Consider the following 23202-nt stretch of genomic DNA (forward strand, 5'->3'; position numbering starts at 1 on the left):
TTACATATGGCTAAATCTCCAAGTCAGAGCAACAAAATTCAGGAAGTTGCATCATGTTGTGTGAGAGGCAAATAAAATAAAAAAAACAATACAATAGGGCACAATCACAAAGAAGTCGACTACAGACCATCACAGTGGACCAGACAGCCTCATACAAGACTGCAGGAGAATTTTAAACATTTGTTCCACGCTGGAACTTAAAAATGTGTGTTAGGAGCTAGTTCTGACCCAGGACGCAGAGATGTCACACAGACAATGTAGAGCAGTTTTAAAAGGTTTAATTAAACAATGTGTACTCAGGAGTTACACAGTTGATTGTGTCAGGGCGGGAAAACCCCTGGCTGGTCCGAGATAGAGGCGAGCCGACGGGGAAGAGTCCAGGTGGTTTCGGGACACAGGCAGAGATGAGTACACTGGTGCTTTTCCCAAAGTGGAGACTGAGGCTGGACGGTGAGGCTGAGAGCATGCAGGCACAGCGGAGAAAGCAGCAGGTCTGAGCGGGAACTAGAGAGAGACACACAGGGTAAGTTTAAGCACAGAGAACAAAGGCAAAACTAGAATTCTTGTGGGACTTGGAGCCAAGTTACCACATGGGTTGTCGTTAACGAACTGGGGCTGAGAGGGGTGGTCAGCCCGGGTTTAAATACTGCTGGGTTGACTGTGGATGATTAGCTGCAGCTGTGTGGATCGGCAGTGCGTGGTAGAAGCGGCCACGCCCCTTGACCTACTTTCCTCCAGACCACGCCTCCAGCACTCCAAACGGAAAAACACAGGAAAAAGACATGCAAAGCAGGGCGGAGAGAGAGCTGACCATAACAGTGTGTGTGTGTGTGTTTGATCTACTATATGTAGCAGGATATTTTCTACAGTTTTTGTGTGCTTTGCATTGTAAGATGCTTCTAAATGCTTGTCAACACCACACGTTTTTAAAATGAAAATTCTTTTCAAATTCCATCTTTTGCATTCTGTTGAACACATTGGGAATAAGATTTAATGTATTTTTCAGAGTGAAATTCAAAGAGGCTTTATTAGCATGACCATATTGCCACACAGTATTGCTAAAGCACATACACAGGGAAACAAGCTGTAGTTGAAAGATGAACTGCAGCAGCGTGAGAAGACGTTTCAGACAAACAGTGATTGTTAACTCCATCACAATTACTCAGCATTAGGTACTAACCAAACAACTACAGGCTCCGCAAACCACCGACTCTTTCAAGAAGGGCCTAAAAAGCTTTCTATTTAAGCAAGCATTCTAATACATTTTGTATTTGTTTTGCTACTGTTTTTATCCTGTTTTTAATGTGTTTTACTCTGCAGCACTTGTTGAAAGCACAAGGGACAGCTTAAAGTACCTTGTATAATTGATTTATTTATTAATTGATTGAATATAAACCTTGGCTGAACAAAACACATAGGTTAAACACATTCGACTGTGTCTTAAACTACATTTATATGAGCACTGGTGAGTACAAAAAATAGTTTTCTTTCTTACAGCAAAAGTGTGATAATGTGTGATGTTGCAGCTGTATTTCCACACAGAAGTTGCGTCAATCCAGTGTCAAAACCACTCTAGCGCCACTGCGTGTGTACTTACTGGATTATTGTGGGGTCAGTTTTTAGGCTTAAAAAGAGGAAGTAAGATGTGCCTCAATTTTCTCTTTATATATATCTAAGGCTAGGGTCAAAACCTGATTAGAATTTGTCAAAGAGATCATCATTTAACATTCTTTGATCTAATAAGTATGTCAGGAGTGATAGAGACTTTCAAGAAAAATACAGAGATGATCAGACAGAGCAACATCAATAGCTGTAACAAATGATGACCCCTTGTGATGAATACATTTAAGGTATGACCCAGATCGTTGGTGGGTCCAGACACATGTTGAGACAGTCCAAAGGTGAAGGGTAAGTTACTAAGTTCTTTAGCATTGTTTTCATTGGGGATATCATGAAAAATATTCTACCTGATATCGATAGACCGTCATATTCCATAAAGATTATAGACAGCAGTTCAGAGAATGCGTCCAAAAAAATAGAATACTTTGCAAAAACATGAAAACATCCCAGGACAGCAGTAGCATATCTATATAATACCTGTTTACATTGAAACAAGTCTGAAAAAAGTATAGCTACTCCTCCTTCTTTCTTATCAAGTCTGGGGGCATCGATGAAGTTAAAATTTGGGGGTGCTGATTCAGTAAGGATGGCCACTGTGTTTACCTTGTAGGGGCATGGACTTTCACAGGCAGCTGTGGCAGCATGTTGAATGTTAAAGTCAAGAACACTGTACACAATGTGTATTTGCATGACTGGCTGGTCATATTCAGCCAGTCATGAATGCAAATTACTTTTTCAACAAAAGCAGAAGTTATTCTTTTCAAACTTACTCATTGAAAACAGAGGAACCAACCAGTTCTCCAATTAATTAATTTCAGCAGTACTTCTACCCAACAGAGTGACTGTAACCATGGCAGAGGAGGAGGTTAACTACGCTTCGGTTGTATTCAAAAGTAACAAAAATCCTCCAACCCAAGGTAAGTTTTTTAAGTTTTAAGTATTTTTTTGTGTATCTCATCTTGGGATACACATCTTAAAACTCATCATGCTATCAGTATGAATAAGATACTGTATCTTTGTTCATGTAATCACATGCAATGTTGATATCTTGTACTGTTATTTTCTTCACTATTACTGAATAGAAAATACAGTTCTGATCAGAATAGTGAATCCAAATAGATGTATAATTTTGGTGATACCGGTAGAATAGTTAAATAGTTAAATTTAATTAGATTTTTGTTCACTATAATCGTGTAAAATAGTGTCTAACAGTGTATTAAGATCTATTTGTAGGGACGTCGTTAGGCCTATTTTAGGGGTGCTGAAGCTACCCTAAAATGTTCATAAGCCCCCCTAAATAATAATAAGAACAATAATAATTCGATTTTTTTTTACAGTGCACCCTGTATCACTAACTACGGTGAATCAGTCTTCCTTCACCATTCATGTGTGTGTGTTGGTGTGTAGTGTGTCTGTTTGAATTCTATTTTACAACTGTCAGCTGGTCGAAGAGAGTGTTAGAGGCTCAACGAGCGTCTACGTGCACGGTAACGGTATGTGGCCGAGCGAGGTAGAGAGTTAGCTCGGCCTACTGAAGAGAGCCAAGCGGCATTAAAAGAGAGAGAAAGAGAAGCAGGAGACTGGCAGGGCAGTTGATTCTGAGGGAGCCGGCGTGATTGAGGTCAGTAGTGGCTACAGGTCTAAGGACATGTGGGGTGTTTTTTTTTCTTCTAACAATAAGCATTTGTTGGCAGGTCTAGGCACTAAGGCATAGCCTGAACTAAATTATTTCATTATATATGCTAGCTATATTCTGACCAACTTAACTTTCTGCATTCATTGGCTGTGATAAATTAAATAAATATGTAGATGTTGCCTAACTGTAGGCCTTAAAAGTCTGGCTCTTGGGTTATACTGTATGCAAGCCAAACTACACAGTGAAATGATACTCTGATTGAACTTAATCCACAGCGCAGTTACAGTGATTAGTGTAATTAAATAGCATTATTTGGACAACGTATCTTATAGAGAGAGGAATTAGATATAGTATGCTATTACTTTATCACACATTTACATGAGCAGACAGATTTAAGTTATTGCTTACAGAAGAACTCAGCAGGAGCAAAGTCTGGCCTAAGTGAATTCCCCCATGCAGCTTTGATGTGTCTAAAAGCTAACATTACAGTAACTTTTGTTTAACACAGTAGAAATGGAAGAAGAGGATATGTCTGTCACTTTTTACTTGTTAACATCTTGGTTTCTTGACTGGTTGTTGACATAAGTGTAGCTCTAATACAGTAACAAACGATGTGAGTGCAAAGATAGTGACGTTGAGTGAAGTTACAAATACCCTGGGGGCTAAGCACCCCCTGTCTTTAAATCCTAGTGACGTCCCTGTCTATTTGGTTTCTACTTAGAGCATATTTTGGTATAATAGTGTCTAAGTATATATATATTTTGGGTCCAATAGTCCTACGGCATTATATGTGGTTTCTAATAAGGCAATAATGTAGGTGTATGGTGTGTAATTAGGGTATAACTCTGTTTGTTTACTATCTAAAAAGAACGTATTTCTAGTTTTTGTCTAATTTAATACAACCTACGTCTTATTAAATAAACCAAGAAAACCCATACAATTAAAATCATGCACAATCTTCAACTACGATAAGATTGACTCTGTCCTCTGCATTGCATTTTATTTTCAAACTTGAATCCTTCTACTAACTACTCCACTGGAACGGCCCATTTCAATTTAATTTCAAAGAAGTTTACAGTTACAGTTACCATTCCCTGAACTCATCTTGGATTTAAACTGATGGTCTTTTGTTTAGTATTGCCTGTTTACAGTACATAACCCACAGTGGAGATTCCAGCCAGACTGCAGCTACTTAAACCCAGTCAGGAAAATGTGTATCCAAATATTTAAAGTGTTTTAAGTATTTCCCCTTAAAAGGCAGAGTTTCCTCTTTTATCTAGGATCCGCTAACTGTGAGACAATTTCAACATCTGTGGTTTTAACTGACAATTTCCTGTGTACATATTACAGTTTTTTTATTGTGCATGCACAAGTTGGGAACAAGTTATTATCTTTTTTGCACAAGATAAAAAAACTATCACCTAGATAATTAACTTGTTCCCACAAGTTATTATCTTGTGCTTACAAGATCAAAAATATTACTTACAGCACTTTAGGGCCTCCGTATCAAAAAGCGATCCTCATCAGGAGGGATTTTTTGTTACTTTGACATGAACAAATGAAAGCCTTTAAAGTCTTTATTTCACCACTACGCAGTAATTTACTATGAGATCGTGTCCTTCAACCTTTCAGCTAGAAAGGAGGAGGAAACTGTGTACGATGAAGTGAAGGGGCAGAGGAAAACAACTGAAGAAACTGCTGACACAAACGGTAAGTTATAAAATAAAAAATAAAAACTAATAAAAATGTTACTAAGCCTTATAGTGACAGCTGTATTGTAAGTAAAGAGAAGTACTTCCACTCTTGTTTTGGGTAACAAGAGTACAAAGTCACATGTTCCTGCGGGGCTTGTGGTGGATGAGATGGTAAAGAAATATGGTCCTGCCTGTTTGTTTTTTTTAATCATTTTTAACTGCTCTTAAATGTTGTTTTTTTTAATCTGCTCTTTAATGTTTTATGTAAAGCACTTTGAATTGCCCTGTTGCTGAAATGTGCTCTACAAATAAAGCTGCCTTGCCTTGCCTACTACTATTACTTACTTGGCAATAAATCCTTTTCTGATTCTCAGCAGGATTGTTGCTCGACAAGAAAGCAAACAACAGACGTCGCCCATATCAGCGGCTGGCCTGTTGTTTGGGGATTCTTTATTTCATTCTGCTGTTGGGCATCATAGCAGTCATTGTCATCTACCACCGTAAGTATACTGAACAGGCATTCCAGGCATGAACTCACACTGAGACATGAGACAAACCTTAAAGAATGACAGTATTAGTTATCATCTGTAACCAATATTTGATATCAGTCATGTATTTGCCACATTCAGAATGAAACAGAAGCCCCAATGAGAAAATACACATGCATTGTATGCATAAAAGGAATTAAAGGTTAAGTCAAGTGATGATCTATGTTTTTTTTCGTGTCAACAAATCCCATGATCAGACCCAAACCAACAATAAATGTGTCCACTAACAATACAGTAGTGTGTGTATTAAAGCCTGATATATCAACCCCTTCTCAGTGTCGGATACCGACACGAAAATCACCCTTTAGCGTCTCTTTGGAACGCATAGCACGACCGCGTCGCTGTAAGATGACGTAGTATAAAGAGCGACAACGGTAGCGAATAGTATGAAAGACCGAAAATATGCGTGACACCAAGGGTCCTGACACAGAGCGTCAAAATGTGACGCCAAGAGTCCCAACCAAGCGTGTCTAAATATGGTGCCAAAGGAGACTTTTTGCGTCAATAACAAATGCCAAAGGCACCTGACCAAGCGTCGCTTGGGAGTGAGAATGTGTTGGATATATCTTCTTCCTCTGTGACACAAAGCTCCATTGTCATCCAGAAACTATTAAACACATATCTGTGAGCCACACTGTGGCACTGGGTGACGTATTGCTTCATAACAATGAATACGGCCAGTCTCAATTTGAGTCAATCCCACATACAATGTCCTGCTGCCATAAAGGCTTGCAAGTGCATCAAATCAGTGACTGAAAGACTTCGCCACCAAGTACACTATTCTATTCTACTATTCACTCCTGTTTGAGTAATACTGACTTAAAACTAGTGGTCAGCTGTTTTAGGCAATGTGAGCAGGGACGTCACTAGGATTTAAAGACAGGGGGTGCTTAGCCCCCAGGGTATTTGTAACTTCACTCAACGTCACTATCTTTGCACTCACATCGTTTGTTACTGTATTAGAGCTACACTCATGTCAACAACCAGTCAAGAAACCAAGATGTTAACAAGTAAAAAGTGACCGACATAGCCTCTTCTTCCATTTCTACTGTGTTAAACAAAAGTTACTGTAATGTTAGCTTTTAGACACATCAAAGCTGCATGGGGGAATTCACTTAGGCCAGACTTTGCTCCTGCTGAGTTCTTCTGTAAGCAGTAACTTAAATCTGTCTGCTCATGTAAATGTGTGATAAAGTAATAGCATACTATATCTAATTCCTACATTAGGCCTACATTTAGGCAACATCTACATATTTATTTAATTTATCACAGCCAATGAATGCAGAAAGTTAAGTTGGTCAGAATATAGCTAGCATATATAATGAAATAATTTAGTTCAGGCTATGCCTTAGTGCCTAGACCTGCCAACAAATGCTTATTGTTAGAAGAAAAAAAAACACCCCACATGTCCTTAGACCTGTAGCCACTACTGACCTCAATCACGCCGGCTCCCTCAGAATCAACTGCCCTGCCAGTCTCCTGCTTCTCTTTCTCTCTGCTAAAATATCTTCCAATATCCATCTGCTCAATGAATTGAAGGATACACCGGAACAATAGCATTAACAGGGACCCTATGACATTTAACAACATTCTGACAGTTGTAAAATAGAATTCAAACAGACACACTACACACCAACACACACACATGAATGGTGAAGGAAGACTGATTCACCGTAGTTAGTGATACAGGGTGCACTGTAAAAAAATCAAATTATTATTGTTGTTCTTATTATTATTTAGGGGGGCTTATGAACATTTTAGGGTAGCTTCAGCACCCCTAAAATAGGCCTAACGACGTCCCTGAATGTGAGATATTTATAGTCTTCAGTATGATCTTAAGGGCTTGGGCCTGAGGGCCACAGGGTCCATTGGGGAAGTCAGAAAGCATTGTGAGACAGACTAACAGTTGGTCTGAGTCTTTTCAAGGGAGTTGTTGAAATCTTCCAAAAGGCTGGAAAACCTAAAGTGAGACAGACAGGAAATATTTCCAAAGGTGGCTAAATGACAACAACAACAAGACATATTGCTTTATCACTATAATTAAGAAGCTAATTTTCATTTTGCAGTTCATACACTAAGTCATCAGAATGATGAAAGTGAGCTGATGGCTGCCAAACGCAACCTGACAAACCTCAACAACAAACTCATCTTAGACAATGAAAACTTGAGGAGGGACAACAACAATCTGACAGTCCAGTTGGGCAACCTGACACAAAACTATACTGTCTTAGAAAGCAAGATCACAAACCTGACTACAGACGTCCAGAACCTGACAACACGAAACCAGCAGCTGGAGACACAGAGGAAGAACTTAACAGAACAAATACAAGACATGAAGACAAACTGGAATAAACTCAACGTCAGTCGAGGTCAGTGGAGCATTGATGCCTACTGCCCCAAAACAAATAACGGTATGTTCAGATCCCATTAATTAGGTTGAAAAATAATCAATAATAATATTAATATCATGTTGCAGTAATGATGTTTATTGGTTGGTCTCTGTTGTTTCAGGGAGACAGTGTAAAGCTTGTCTGAATGGCTGGGAACCCAGCAGGTCTAACTGCTATGTGTATCATAACCCTGATCCTCCTCATCGGAAAACCTGGGAAGAAGCTCGAGAAGAGTGCAGAGGAAAGGGTTCAGATTTGGTTGTTGTACATAGTCAAGAGGAAAAGGTAATGAGAAAACTGTGGACATTTTTATGACACACATAGGCAGAAATTGGGGAGGAATCGGTGGGGGGGGTCAGGACCCACCCCATCTGAGGGTTATCATTAAAACCACGCTGTGTATGGTACATAATTAAATACTTGAAATAATTGTGTAAGTAGTAAAATAACACAAATGCAAACAGGGCAACAACTGTGTTTTAAGTTTAGAATCATTTTGAGTCCCCCCTCCCTTGTCTCACAGTGGTTTGGTCCACTGCTTGGTTTTCTGCCTTTACGTTAGTGCTAGGCAGAAGTCCGAGGGACTCGTGGGATTCTTTTCTCAAAATTCAGATGTAAAATACAATGTATGAATTTCAACTAATATATTTTAATCTTGCTCAAACTCAATAGGCCAGATTCAGCTGCAAAATGTGATGTTTAAAATGTAGTGTTAACATCTGGGAACCCAAAGAAAAGCAATCGATTCTAGATTCAGAGCAGCAGTCAGATTAGTGGGAGAGCAGCTTCTGAAAGGAGAGATACTTGTAAATAATAAATAATGCCATATGTTTCTGTGTGTGTGTGTGTGTGTGTGTGTGTGTGTGTGTGTGTGTGTGTGTGTGTGTGTGTGAGTGAGTGAGTGTGTGTGTGTGTGTGTGTGTGTGTGTGTGTGTGTGGCGGGCTTAATTTGAGCCGGAACACGCCGGAACATGTTCCGGCACCTCCGACTGAAAAATTCACCTAAAGGAAAAAAAGTAAATGACTGTTTGTGTAGTGTTCAATGTTTTTATCTGTCTTGTTTAGTCTTTATTCCCCATTGAAGTTCCACAAAAATCTTGTGTTTGCATTTTCGATGCGTTTTGAGGTGAATTTTCAGGGTGGGGGGGGGGGAGGGCACTTCAACATCGCGGCGCTGCACTTCAAGTGACACAAGAGCTTGTGCTGGTTGAGATAGCTGTTATAGACTCATTTCACTCAGGGGAAAAATGTAAAAAAAGACAACAAAGTTTGCTTAACTTTTTCAAATACGCTGGCCGGTCGGATCCCAAACGAGCAAAAACCGTTTCTGCCGGTCAAGAATGTGGAGACCACAGTGGGTTTTTTGGTTAATTTAATCGTCCGATGGACAATTGCTTGTGAAAACGATTTTTTTTTACATTTCGTACCCATGCAGTACATGTTATGAAATAAAAATAAACATTGCCCTGATGCACACACAGCGTCGTTTAGGTTTTTTTTTTAGTCCGAGAAGCTACGTAGGCAGTGGCATTTTTTTTTTTTTTTCCGTTACCTCTAACCCCCATTTTGAGTCGCCGGATGCACACTCCTGATCTACAATCTATAATCAATTGCTTTTCCTTGGGTTCCCAGGTGTTAACACAGAATTTTATACATTACAATATGGCATATTCCCTATTGAATTTTAGCAAGTTGAAAATATATTAGTTGAATTTTATACATTGTATTTTGCATCTGAATTTAGTATATTTCATTTTTTTATTTGAATTTCATATTCTGAATTTGTGAAACTTAGAAAATTAAAGGTGAAGATGAGTTGTTGAACATTTGAAGACTAACATTTTGAAGCAAAAATTTGAGATACATAGTTTCAATGCATAAATGTATTCAGTGCTAGATATTAACTGGCTTTTTAAATTTCCAAATCCAATGAAACAGATACCACAACCTTTCCCCGTCTCTCTTTTCCTAATCACAACCGTCCCGTTCTTGTAGCACGTCCCCTGTTCTTGTCGCCGGCGTGCAGCGTTTAATTTCCCCGTTGTTGTGTCCCCCAGAGGCTGCGGATCATGTTGTCACCATCTCCCCCAGTCGCATGGCAGTTTGTGAAATAGTAATGTTACAATTTCGTGGTGACCACCACGAAATAAAATAGAAAAACGTGCCCCTGTACACGTATTAATAGATCCAAATAACGTGACTATTTCACGAACTGCCGTGATACCGGGTTGCAATTTTGTATGTATTATCTGTGTCCCCTTCAAAAATTGCTTTTAAGAAATTTTGATTTTAGCGTCCTCCCCATCTGTTAGATAAAATGTACGCCCATGAACACAGTTATTAAATTGAAATATATTTTCTCCAGGTTTGAACACTGTGAGTCTGTATGTGAACTGTATCACAGTTTGATTATTTAGTTATAGTGTTTAAATATCTGATAACTGTTTCTCTCTTGTCAGGATGAACTCAATAAATACAGCGTGGGTAGTTCAGGAACCGTTGGATACTGGTTTGGCCTGAGAGCTGAAGGTGGGAGATGGAAGTGGATTGATGGAAGTGATCTGACTGAAAGGTAAGAGACACATTCCTAAACACTCTGAATCATAAAATCTATCAGCCTTGATCTAAACATCATGTTCTTCCCTCAGCTACTGGACACCACAACCTCCTCCTCCTGCTGACGGTCAGTGTGTAATGTCTGTCCAGAACGTAGGATGGAGATCAGTGAACTGTACTGAGAAACAAAGATGGATCTGCAAAATGAAGGCTTTATCTGTTTAAACACTGCAGTCAGACTCTGCATGATAATATCAACTTTTTTAATAAAAAGTAAGTTTTATTTTTTATAGAAAAGGAGAAAATAAATATTTACAGTGAATTATTTTGTAAAGCTGTTTGTGTGTCTCAGATAAAAACAGACACTTAGATTTGAATGTATTTAGATATTTGATTATATAGGTATGCTAATGTAAGTCTGTGAAACATACAGTGACTAGACTGAAGGGGCTCTGTTATCATTGATACCTGTTGAATGTGCTTTTGTTCTGCTTTGTTAGAGATGCGATGCTTATAATTTGTATCAGCAGATTGATGACAGGGACAGACAGACTGCTCAGTTTCCTGTTTCCTATGTATCATGTAACATATATTGTTGCTACTCATTATCCAAAATGGGGGCACTGCATCACTTGTTCTCAACAGAATGTCCTCAGAGCTTTTTTGCTTCAGCATGTTAGGAATATTAACATGTAAAATGTTTTCTATTTATCTATCTAGAAGCAAATTCATGTTTTATTACATTGAATAAAAACGCTGCGACACATTGTTGTTGTTGTTGTCTTTTTCTTACATAATGCTGATTGAAACATATTTTCACCAATGTAGAACGAACAACATAATTCTGGAAGTTGCAACGTCATTGAACAGGATGTGTGAGACAAGCAGATTTAAGCTGGATTTTCGACCCCACGGGGTTGACTGAACTAGCTGTTAAACACCGTCGTGACACAGCTTATGCGGGACCGCGGTTGTTAGGTTAGGTGAAGCCGGGTAACTGATCTTGATTCGTAGGCCAGGCCTCTGGCCTCAGTGTGTTCGCTGCATTTAGAGTTTACACGTTCCCTCATGTTCACGTGGGTTTCCTCCCACAGTCCAAACACGGGCAGGTCAATCTGGTTCTGCCTTTCACGCAGTGCATGCTGGGATATGCTCCTGTTAACAGACTTAAGCAGGTACAGGGGAGGAGAGATGGATGTTTGTTCTCAGTATGATGAACAATGAACTTCTGTGTGAACTATTATTGATTTGTTCATTCATCATTATTGCTTAAGAATACGTGATAATTAGTTGTGTTGAAAGTTACAACCAAATACATAAACGCATTGAATAATAACCCTGCGACACGTTGTTGTTGTCTTTTTCTTACATAATGCTGATTGAAACAATTTTCACCAATGTAGAACGAACAACATAATTCTGGAAGTTGCAACATCATTGAACAGGATGTGTGAGATAAGCAGATAGAAAGAAAATATGACAATCACAACCATGAAGTGAATAAAATAGGGCACAACCTCAAATCAGACCATCACAGCGGAGCAGACGGCCTCCTAACAGCTCTCATACAGGACAGCAGCAGGACTTTAAACATTTGTTCAGGATGAACAGAAAACCACAGGAGGAAATTGGTACTCATCATGATTATGTGTCTGCATATAAAACTACTATATGTATTTATGTACCGCAACGTTGTCTACATTTGTGTTTGATGCTTATCTTTCAGAGGAAATCGATAAATATGAAAATGAGTATGTTCATGCTCCAGCCTGGACTGTGGATGAAGTGACAGCCCCTTCAGGTACATTTCACACATTTAATATTGTTAAACATGATATTTATTCGTCATTATGTTCAAAAAATGTGATAATGATGAAGATTAAAAATATGAGTGTTTAAAAGCTCAGCTTCTTTTTTTCCCTGTAGGACTTCAAATGTATTCAAATCACCTCTGACTGTTAAATCAACATCATTAACTCAACTGAGTTCTTATTTTTTCTCTCAGACCAGAGGTCTCTCTTCTTCACTCAGTCTTTTCCACTGATAGCAGTGTGTTGGCTGATACTGCTAGTCATCATGGGCCTTCGTATCCACTGTGAGTACCACTGTCTTAGCTTGTTGTTGGTAGTCCTTATTTAAAGGACAGGTTCACATTTTTCAACACCATCCTCTGTCTGTCACTTTAGTTACTTCTGTCATTTCTGAAAACGACTCCAAGCTGACAGCAGAAATCCAGCAGCTGGAGACAGTGATGCAGCATCTGAATTTATCCAAAGACAACGTGACTCTACTGGCTGCCATTCAGCACCTGACAAACCACAACGATAAACTGAGCTCAGACAATGAGAAGTTGAGGAGAGACTACGACGATCTGACAACACGAAACCAGCAGCTGGAGACACAGAGGAACAACTTAACAGAACAAATACAAGACATGAAGACAAACTGGAATAAACTCAACGTCAGTCGAGCTCAGTGGAGCATTGATGCCTACTGCCCCAAAACAAATAACGGTATGTTCAGATCCCATCAATTAGATCCAATAATAACCAATAATAATAATAATAATAATAATAATAATAATAATAATATCATAATGCAGTAATGATGTTTATTGGTTGGTCTCTGTTGTTTCAGTGAGACAGTGTAAAGCTTGTCTGAATGGCTGGGATCTCAGCAGGTCTAACTGCTATGTGTATCATAACGCTGATCCTCCTCATCGGAAAACCTGGGAAGAAGCTCGAGAAGACTGCAGAGGAAAGAGTTCAGATTTGGTTGTTGTACATAGTCAAGAGGAAAAGGTAATGAGAAAACTGGGAATTTTTATGAAACATTTATTACATTGAAATGTATTTTCTGTATCTGAACACACTGAGTCTGTACACTGTAAAGAAACTGAAACTGAAAGAAAGGAAACACAAACATTAAAACATTACAAAAAACAACATGGTAAAATGACATTAAAAACCTTAATAATAATTGCCATTTTGAAAAAAAAATGAAATTGTTTTCACAGAAGAAGACCATTTCATATTTATTTTAAGTTCCCAAATATTAATATTTTACGTTATATGGTAATATGTTAAATTCAAGTTATACATTTCTTAGATTAGATCAGATTTGTTTTTCACAGGTGTAAATATCCTTTATTAAATATTTATAAGAAAAAAGGATAAAGATTTTATGTCAAATTAAAGCTACAAACTATAGTTTCATTATCGAAAATAACTTTTTACAAGAAAGTTATTTTACAGCATTTCTTTGGCGTCCCAGCTGCCAGATTATTACCATTTTTTGCAGGATTTTTTTTATTAACATTGTCGATAACAGTTTGATTATTTAGTTATAGTGTTTAAATATCTGATAACTGTTTCTCTCTTGTCAGGATGAACTCAATAAATACAGCGTGGGTAGTTCAGGAACCGTTGGATACTGGTTTGGCCTGAGAGCTGAAGGTGGGAGATGGAAGTGGATTGATGGAAGTGATCTGACTGAAAGGTAAGAGACACATTCCTAAACACTCTGAATCATAAAATCTATCAGCCTTGATCTAAACATCATGTTCTTCCCTCAGCTACTGGACACCACAACCTCCTCCTCCTGCTGACGGTCAGTGTGTAATGTCTGTCCAGGACGTAGGATGGAGATCAGTGAGCTGTACTGAGAAACAAAGATGGATCTGCAAAATGAAGGCTTTATCTGTTTAAACACTGCAGTCAGACTCTGCATGATAATATCAACTGGCTTATAAATATCAATCATCTTCTACTTCACAATTTAAATGTTTTGTCTTCAGAACTAAAAATGTTCAGGGGATTTATTTTTATAGAAAAGGAGAAAATAAATATTTACAGTGAATTACTTTGTAAAGCTGTTTGTGTGTCTCAGATAACAACAGACACTTAGATTTGAATGTATTTAGATATTTGATTATATAGGTATGCTAATGTAAGTCTGTGAAACATACAGTGACTAGACTGAAGGGGCTCTGTTATCATTGATACCTGTTGAATGTGCTTTTGTTCTGCTTTGTTAGAGATGCGATGCTTATAATTTGTATATCAGCAGATTGATGACAGGGACAGACAGACTGCTCAGTTTCCTGTTTCCTATGTATCATGTAACATATATTGTTGCTACTCATTATCCAAAATGGGGGCACTGCATCACTTGTTCTCAACAGAATGTCCTCAGAGCTTTTTTCTTCAGCATGTTAGGAATATTAACGTGTAAAATGTTTTCTATTTATCTATCTAGAAGCAAATTCATGTTTTATTACATTGAATAAAAACGCTGCGACACATTGTTGTTGTTGTTTTTGTCTTTTTCTTACATAATGCTGATTGAAAATATTTTCACCAATGTAGAACGAACAACATAATTCATGAAGTTGCAACGTCATTGAACAGGATTCATGCCAGTTGCGGTCTACATTCTGCAAATGTGGATCAGGCTGCTGTGTAACATAAATTCAGGCGCTGGCTAAACTCTGGTTTCTGCCGCAGCGTCACCTGTCTCACAGGGGTTCATTACCGTAACTTTGGTAATAGTACGGCCGGCGGGGATTACTTTCCTTCTATGGAATACATCAGGTTTAAGCGAGCACGTTGGGCAGGCCACACCTTTGTCTTTATGGGGCAAATTTGGTAAGTCGAGTTATATTTTAGACATTTGCTTAGGTTAGCATGCTCAGTATCTCAATTGCTTTCTTAAAATCACGTGCGCATTATGGTGTATACAACACTACGGTTCCTGGTACCTGATGCCCTCTGCAGGTCACTCCGTCCATTCTCGGGGGTATCACAGGAAAGCTACATTGTGAAAATGTCAGTAAATTGCAAGAGAATTCTCACGTTGAGCACACAAATGCGTGTCGTTTCTTTTTCCAGGAGAACAAACACAAACAGGAAAAGGCGCTGTCCAGCGAGAAGCCCCATATGGTCCCTCGTCATCACGCATTCAGCACATTTAAAGGGACGCATTCCCTGAACAGGCATAATTACATGAAGTGACTAAGGACAGTAAATTATATTATATATTATTATATACGTATTACGTTTATCACTGTATGAACTGCATATGTATTGCTTCGTGCCTCATGCCACTTCATGACAAGTAGGGCAATATTCATCAATCTGGTAAGTGGTTGGTTGATACAAGAGAGCGTTCACAGTACTAATTGCGGTTGTATTATACATTGACTCATCGTTTTTGGCTAATTGACAATTTTATTGTTATTTATTGTCTTATCAACAGGCTGCAATCACTCACATCAGCTAACTACCTTCATCTTTTTCACATTTTCTGTGGGGGTCTTCGTGCTTTATTGGTTCATTCTTTGCAAGATATTTTCATTAAAGTAACCTATCCCTTAGCGTATTCATGGTTTGGGCTGTTGTGATGTCAATCAGGCATTTCATTTACGCCCCTGAAGCATGCAGTATTGTCCATTTTCAGAAAGAAAAAAAAATCTACTTAGCTTATTTCGGCACTGTCATTCTGAAATCACTGATTTCTGGCCATCTCTGGTAGTGATGCATGGAACCGGTGGTAGGTCCGGTTTCATAGTATCTACACTGGTTATCGCCTTTCGGTCGAGGCGACCTCGGCAGGTAGTCATGCATCATTTTACGTACTGACGTACGTGTCATTTTCCCAGTGAAAACTAGGGCTAGATTTGCTAATAGTTTCTCGGTTGGTGACGCGGTGGACCACTGACGTCCAGGACCATGGCTGAGGATCGTTCATATGTGTGAAGGGTGAGAAACTTTTCCTAAATATGGAGATTCACACATGCATGTACTATATGTTTGTGGTATGCTCGCATAAGATTCAGCAGCGAATCCTTGTTATTATGGCCTTCATGTTTTCACACACCTAATGTTCTAGGCTACGCCTCACAGTTGGTGGCTGTCATGCAGCTAGTTGTTATGCAACACTTTATTACTGAGGAAGAACACGCATCCCGACCATAGCACATGAACGCTGGCAGTCGTGAAACAACGTCATCACGGGGGGCGGTCCCTGAGATTTCCTGGTGGCATGAACAGAGCAGTGGACTCACTTATGGGCGTGTCGCTCAGCGTAATAGGCTATATGCAGCATGGTCAAGTGATCTATTTATTGTATCATGGTCGTCGCAACCTCATTTCATCACTTTTGAGGCTAACACAGTATCGATGGCTAATTTTTCGATTTCAATGTTATCTAGTTACCTGCTACTGCTGGTAAGGGTTGGTTCGTCTATTTACCCGGGCACATTGCAATCATGGTTAAAATAGGACTGTTCCAGCCTGTAATAGAACTTTTAGCTGGTGTTGATTGTGGTTTGGTATCCGCTTGCTTTTCGTGGCTTGTACGTGCGGGTGCTCTGTCTACTCACTAGCGTCAGCTTAGTATGAGTACTGAGAACGGCGTTATAATTTAATAAGATGAATGCGTGCACTTGTTTTTTCTTTGTGCTTTGCTTAGTTTTGGGGGTATCCCTATACTAGCTATGGTGGCAGTAGTTCCATCTTACCTGCCAAAACGTTGATCATTGTCTTATCATAACATGGTTAATGCAAACTCATTTGCAGCAGGTGAACGGGATTGCATCTCGGAATAGGTTTAACAGTACGTTCACTTCATTTCATTCAGGATAAGGGCTGCTACTACTGCAGCAATTAATGTCTCTCACGTATGTCTCTACAACTATTTGGTTGATGGTATTTCTGCTACTCCTCTTATATTCTTCATGAAGTCCTCGCAAATCAGAGATCCCTAAGTGTACATTTCGGTAAGCATGCATATAACTGGTGGTGGTGTGCTTTCATGACACTGATTCTGTATAATTCACATCTACGGAGTTATTTCTGCTCATGTTGGCATTTATCTATTCTATCTATGGTAATTATTGTGCTTTTTGTTTGCTGGCCAGAATTGCCAATACCAGACGCTGTGCCGAGGATAATATAATGGAGGTTTGTGTTTTTTTCCGGCCTGATTTGCCGAGGTTTTTATGTTGCTGCCGGCCTGAATTGCCCCAAGTACTTCTCTACAACAACTTGGAAGATGGGCATGATCTGCATATATTCGGCCTGACGTCAATGACTTCCTCGTAAACCAGAGATGTCTTAAACCATACTGCGGATAAGTATGCATATAACTGGTGGTGGGGTATTTTTATGGTCACTAATTATGTCTTCTCCCATTATTATGTACATTCATATTTTGGTAAGCATGCATATAACTGGTGGTGGGGTAATTTTATTGGTCAATAATTATTTACATATTAAAGCCCATGTTGCAGGGTTTATTTTCTAATGAATTTGCGCAATTTTCTTGTTGGTAATAAACATTTAAACTGTTACCCAACAACATCAAATACAATATCACAGAACGGAATAAAATACGAAAAAGTAGTACTATTTTACAGAGGTTTGCAATGATTCTCTTTTCCCCCACAATGCATTGCATTACGTCACGTTGGGGAGACGACAGACGAAAGCCCCGTCTCTGTCACTCGGTCTGTGCCACTGGTGTTGCAAAATATAGCTTTTGGTCTCGACCGAGTCCATGTGTCTTTATTATGTGTATAATAATATTGGAGGGAAAGTGAAACACAGCTTGGACGGGGATGCTGTTTGGCTTTTCACAAGTTTAGACAGCTAGCTATGCCGACGTTTGCTAACTTTATCGCAACAGCGTTAGCCTAGACTGCTAGCTAGGTAAATATTACGACTGCCTTCGGAGTTTCCTATATCTGCATCCACGTTGTCAACATAAGACATGTTGCGTTAGTGCTCCTTTTGTACCATCATTTTATTGAATGAAATGCTAAGCTTCGCTCCTACGAGATGGGTGGGTTTTTGTTACATACAAAGCTAACTGGCTATAGTTAGCCTGTATGTATGCTAGCGGAATTAGCTAACGTTGCGTAACCAGCCAGCAACTTCGGCAATCGGCAGTAGTTTCGGTAAGCTAACCACGACAGTATTGTCACCCCCAATCAACCTCTGCTGCTAAAAGCAGTCAACCTGCAGTGATGTTTGAAATAGAGATGCTTGTGGATGTGTTCGCTGTCGTGGTTAGCTCGCCAAAACTACTGCCGAAGCTGCTGGCAGGCTACGCAACGTTAGCTAATTCCGCTAGCATACGCACAGGCTAACTATAGCCAGTTAGCTTTGTGTGTAACTTAACACAAATCCACCCATCTCATAGGAGCGAAGCTTAACAGTTCATTCAATACAATTATGGTAACAAATGAGCACTAATGCCACATGTCTTAAGTTGACAACATGGAAGCAGATATAGGAAACTCCAAAGGCAGTCGTAATATTTACCTAGCTGTCTAGGCTAACGCTGTTGCGCTAACGTTAGCAAAACATCGGCGTAGCGTTAGCTAGCTGTCTAAACTTGTGAAAAGCCGAACAGCACCCCCATCCAAGTAATAAATAAACACTAGGCAAATATGTTGTTACTGGAGCTAGTAGGCCACCATCAAAACGTGAGATATCTAATCGAAAATGTGTTTACAACGTTGGGGGATTTCACAGGTGGGACTGACTGGCAAGTTAGCCCATAGCTAGCATGATGCCTTCTATTTCTAGATCTAGCTAGATTACCAGTACTTATCTGAACTAACGACATGATCACTGTCACTAGATATAAAGAAAACCTTGACTTTCACTCGGTGCTATTCACTGACAGGAAATGTATATGTAACATACAAATAAATCTTGCATATCTGCAACGAAATGTCTCCTGATTGAAATGTAACTCAGCATAAATTCTTTCAGGGAGACTTCAATAACATTACCACTTTTGTCCTAAATGGATCAGCTGTTTTCGAGAGAATAGATTTTCAGTTAAACCAATCAGATTCGGCCTCGTATTTCACAAGCCAATCACAGCATGACATCCATGTTTTAAATCTGTTCTCTCCTCTGCGACTGTCATTTGTCATTTCAGGAAGAGTGTGACCCTCCTCCTTCCCTTTCACCTCCGGCATTAGCAACCACGGCATTCTTGGGTTCTTCCGGCTGACCGCTCCCTTTGACTCCTTAGTTCTGGTCTTCGTGCCCCCTTCACCACCATCACCAGTGTCTAGACTCCATCGGGGATATGTTTGGGTTTTCCTAAACCCTTTAAAATGTATCTACATTTTATACGATGGAGTCTAATCTCCAAAGACTATGTACAATTTATATTTTGCATATGTAACTTACAAATAAATCTTGCATATCTGCAACGAAGTCTCTCCTGATTGAAATATTCTCCAGTATGAACTGGAGGAATGATCAGAGCAAAGAAAACCCAGTATCAATGTTCATATGGACATCTGACTATTGTTTAAAGATATATCTAAAACATGTCAACCAATATTTTAATATCTAATATGATCATGTAAATGGTTTCTTTCGTTGTGTATTTCTATAATATAATTCTTGCCTTCAAAAAAAGTCTCAAAGCCCAACATTCTGTCACTATAGTTACCTCTGTCATTTCTGAAAATGACTCCAAGCTGAGGGCAGAAAACCAGCAGCTGACATCCCAAAACCAGCAGCTTAAGGCACGAAACCAGGAGCTGGAGACACAAATACGAAACATGACGACAACTGATGATTACTGCCCCAAAGAAAATAACGGTTTGTTAGGATCCAATTAACTAAGTCAAACAATGACCAATAGAAATAATATCACAATGCAGTTGTTTATGGTTGGTGTCTGTAGGTTCAGAGAGACAGCGTAAAGCTTGTGAGGAGGACTGGTTACTCAACGAGTCTAACTGCTATGAGATTCATGACGCCGATCCTTCTAATCAGAAAACCTGGGAAGAAGCTCGAGCAAACTGCAGCGGATATAACGCCGATTTTGTTATTGCACACAGTCAAGAGGAAAAGGTAATGAGAAATCTGTGGGAACTTTTGACGAAATTGTGAAAGTGAAATGTAGATCATGTTTAAATATGTGATAACTGATTCTCTCTTGTCAGGATATGATCAATGGTTACAGCTGGGGTAAACAAGATGAGAGTGGATACTGGATTGGCCTGAGAGTTGAAAATGGGAGATGGAAGTGGATTGATGGAAGTGATCTGGCTGTAGAGTAAGAGACACATTCCTAACACTTTGAATCATAAACTTGTATCAGCCTTGATCTAAACGTCTTGTTCTTCCCTCAGCTTCTGGATAGGAACTCCCTTTGACGGTCAGTGTGCAGTTTCTGTCCAGGGCGTAGGATGGAGATCAGAGAGCTGTGCTGACAGAAAACGATGGATCTGCAAAAAGAAGGCTTCATGTGTTTAAACACTGCAGTCATATTCTGCATGATAATATCAACTGGCTTATAAATATGAAACTATGAAAACTTTCAAAGCTGTTTGTGTGTGACTGAAAAAACAGACACTTAGATTAAATGTAATTGAGTTAGATATTGGATTATAGAGGTATGGTGTGTCTGACTACTGACACCAACATTTAAGAAAATACAGTGACTGGCCTGAAGGGGCACTAAACTGTTAATTATCAATAACTTTAAATGTGATTTTCTTCTTCTTTGTTAGAGATGCCATGCCAGAGACCGGTTAGTAGAGGATCTTTGGCAAAGCTTGGATTTCCTGTTTCTATGACATTTTATTTTGTTGCTTCTGATTGGCCAACAGCGGGCGGTGCATCACTTGTTCTCAACAGGATGTTCCAGAGTCTGTTTCAATATTTACTAGTGTTATCTTTCTATCTAGGAGCAGTTTCATATTTTAGTCCATTACATTGAATAAAGTGTACGCCAGATATTGTTGGTTTTGTCTTTTTTTCTCTCGAAAATGTCAGCACGTGTTAATCAACTAAGAGAAGGAACAACCTTATTCAGGATGTTGTAACATGTTTAATCCAGATGAGACAGAAGCAGATCTGGCCTTCAATTCAATTCAATAAACTTTATTTATCCATCAGGAAGTTCATTTGTGCAGAGCATCAGTGCATGTCCAATCCATATACCCAACAACACAACACAGTTGTCACACAGTCACAAGGGCTTCATTTTGGGTTCAACATTGGGGTGGGTGGGGGGGATGCACTTTCTAGCAAAATTGAAATTTTGAGCACAATAAAACACTTAATTTTCTGAATTCTGGTGATTTTTTCTGCATCAATTTATGGTGCAAATGTCTTTATTTATGTAATGGAAATTATAATAGATTTTTTTATAATAGACAAAACTCAACATGGCTCTCTTACCCCAATTTTCCACTCGGCTTGCGTTCCGGCTACGCTGCGGTTTTGTTCCGTTCTCCGCAACGTGTCATACCACACCGGGAGCGTCTCAGAAGCGGAGCGTCTTGCTGCCCGACTCACAGATTATATTGTGTCTACTTTGTATTTTACAGAACAATCAGGTGTTTAATAAGGTAGTATCTACCTTCTACTCCAGGCACTCCTGCAGTTAATCTCCATGTCTTCTCTTTTCTGGCATTGTCTTCATAAAAAAAAATTGTGATGGCTATTATGTTTTTCCACCACCCCCAAGTGGAATCTCTCGTTGGGGGGGGGGACTTATCTAGCATTGACTTGAATGGCTGCGATTGATCGCAGGGGCACGCGTTGCATCCAGAACGCAGCGCAGAGGTGCCCAGTGGAAATAGGGGTTAGTCCTGAATGAGAGTGACCTGTGTCTCTGACCTGAGGGTAGAAGACTGTACAGTGTGGGGGTGGTGTCTGAGGCTATTTGTGTTCCTTTTAGTTTAGTCCTTCTGTTGTTTAGTGGGTTACAACGGATGTTTGATAGTGACCCAAAACAGGCTGATATATTCAGTGGGTTCGCTGCTTTGAGAGTTTACATGTTCCCTCATGTTCACATGGGTTTCCTCCCACAGTCCAAACACGTGCAGGTCAGGTTAATGTGTTTGTGTGTTGAATGTGTTTCTTTCTGCCTTTCACGCATTGCATGCTGGGATAAGCTCCTGTAAACTCCTGTAAACTTCAATCTCAGCAGATAGAATTTATTGAATCTATTTGATTATGATAAAAGTTACTGTCTGTTGATGAAAGGTTGGCGGCAGCAGCGTGGGAAGATGCTGCAGACACACAGCGTGGGTTAACACCATTAAAGGACTTGAGACATTAGCTGCTAACCAAACAACAACTCTTTCATAGCTTCAAAACAGAACTAAAAACCACACACTTTTCTGAGAAATATAAACTGGTACACTGTAAACTTTACCATTTCAGCCTTCACACAGGCTCTGTTGTTTTAAAAAGATAAATGTTTCTTATCTGCTGGTGAGATACTATAAGCTTCTCATCTTTTGTTTAGTTTTAAATTATTTGTCATAATGCATGATTATTTTAAAGCATGACAAGACATTAATGCTTTTGAAATGGCATAATTCACAACAAGATATAATCAAACATTTGTCTATTAACATTTGTGTATCAACACTTATTTTAGGCCACTAGAGTCTGTACGTTTCTAGGATGGAGATCAGTGAGCTGTGATGAGAAAAAACAATGGATCTGCAAAAAGAAGGCTTTATCTGTTTAAACACTGCAGTCACACTCTGCATGATAATATCAAGTGGCTAGCAAACTATGAAGACTATCAAAGCTGTTGGTGTGTGTCTGAAAGAACAGACACTTGGATTAAATGTATAAGTGCATTTAGATATTGGATTGATTTTTCTCTTTCTATTGTAAATGTCAGTTAATGTAACATGTTTAATCAAAGATGAGACAGAAGCAGATCTGGCCTCAGCTGCTTTTAAGGGCGTTTTCACACCT

The 23202-nt window shown here is 39.2% G+C and overlaps 3 protein-coding genes across 14 annotated transcripts; all 3 read left to right on the forward strand.

Annotated features, from left to right (window-relative positions):
• The first annotated feature begins 428 nt into the window (after window positions 1-428).
• LOC144519140 (asialoglycoprotein receptor 2-like) lies at window positions 429-11338 on the forward strand. 5 transcript variants are annotated; one of them, XM_078252068.1, is made up of 9 exons: window positions 1780-1908; window positions 2458-2537; window positions 4889-4966; window positions 5325-5450; window positions 7565-7909; window positions 8010-8173; window positions 10348-10460; window positions 10537-10717; window positions 11273-11338. In XM_078252068.1, the coding sequence occupies exons 1-8, from the start codon at window positions 1853-1855 to the stop codon at window positions 10667-10669; spliced, it is 1095 nt and encodes a 364-aa protein (XP_078108194.1). In that variant the 5' UTR covers window positions 1780-1852; the 3' UTR covers window positions 10670-10717; window positions 11273-11338. The 5 variants fall into 5 exon arrangements, with proteins under 5 accessions (XP_078108195.1, XP_078108196.1, XP_078108194.1 ...); XM_078252069.1 differs by lacking the exons at window positions 1780-1908; window positions 11273-11338 and adding an exon at window positions 429-523 and having other exon boundaries at window positions 10537-11211; XM_078252070.1 differs by lacking the exon at window positions 11273-11338 and having other exon boundaries at window positions 1774-1908; window positions 7730-7909; window positions 10537-11211.
• A 496-nt stretch (window positions 11339-11834) lies between these two features.
• LOC144519142 (C-type lectin domain family 17, member A-like) lies at window positions 11835-21218 on the forward strand. 8 transcript variants are annotated; one of them, XM_078252078.1, is made up of 6 exons: window positions 17448-17579; window positions 19397-19622; window positions 19918-20073; window positions 20159-20328; window positions 20421-20533; window positions 20610-21218. In XM_078252078.1, exons 2-6 carry the CDS (start codon window positions 19598-19600, stop codon window positions 20731-20733), a joined length of 588 nt encoding a protein of 195 aa, XP_078108204.1. In that variant the 5' UTR covers window positions 17448-17579; window positions 19397-19597; the 3' UTR covers window positions 20734-21218. The 8 variants fall into 8 exon arrangements, with proteins under 8 accessions (XP_078108199.1, XP_078108204.1, XP_078108206.1 ...); XM_078252080.1 differs by lacking the exon at window positions 17448-17579 and adding an exon at window positions 17617-18040 and having other exon boundaries at window positions 19401-19622; XM_078252076.1 differs by lacking the exon at window positions 17448-17579 and adding an exon at window positions 17617-17951.
• LOC144519141 (CD209 antigen-like protein C) lies at window positions 12177-14748 on the forward strand. The gene is made up of 6 exons (XM_078252072.1): window positions 12177-12245; window positions 12450-12539; window positions 12631-12957; window positions 13082-13245; window positions 13830-13942; window positions 14019-14748. The coding sequence occupies exons 2-6, from the start codon at window positions 12521-12523 to the stop codon at window positions 14149-14151; spliced, it is 756 nt and encodes a 251-aa protein (XP_078108198.1). The 5' UTR covers window positions 12177-12245; window positions 12450-12520; the 3' UTR covers window positions 14152-14748.
• Window positions 21219-23202: the final 1984 nt, after the last annotated feature.

The sequence above is a fragment of the Sander vitreus genome, chromosome 6, assembly GCF_031162955.1.
Source record: "Sander vitreus isolate 19-12246 chromosome 6, sanVit1, whole genome shotgun sequence".
NCBI classification, from domain to species: domain Eukaryota; kingdom Metazoa; phylum Chordata; class Actinopteri; order Perciformes; family Percidae; genus Sander; species Sander vitreus.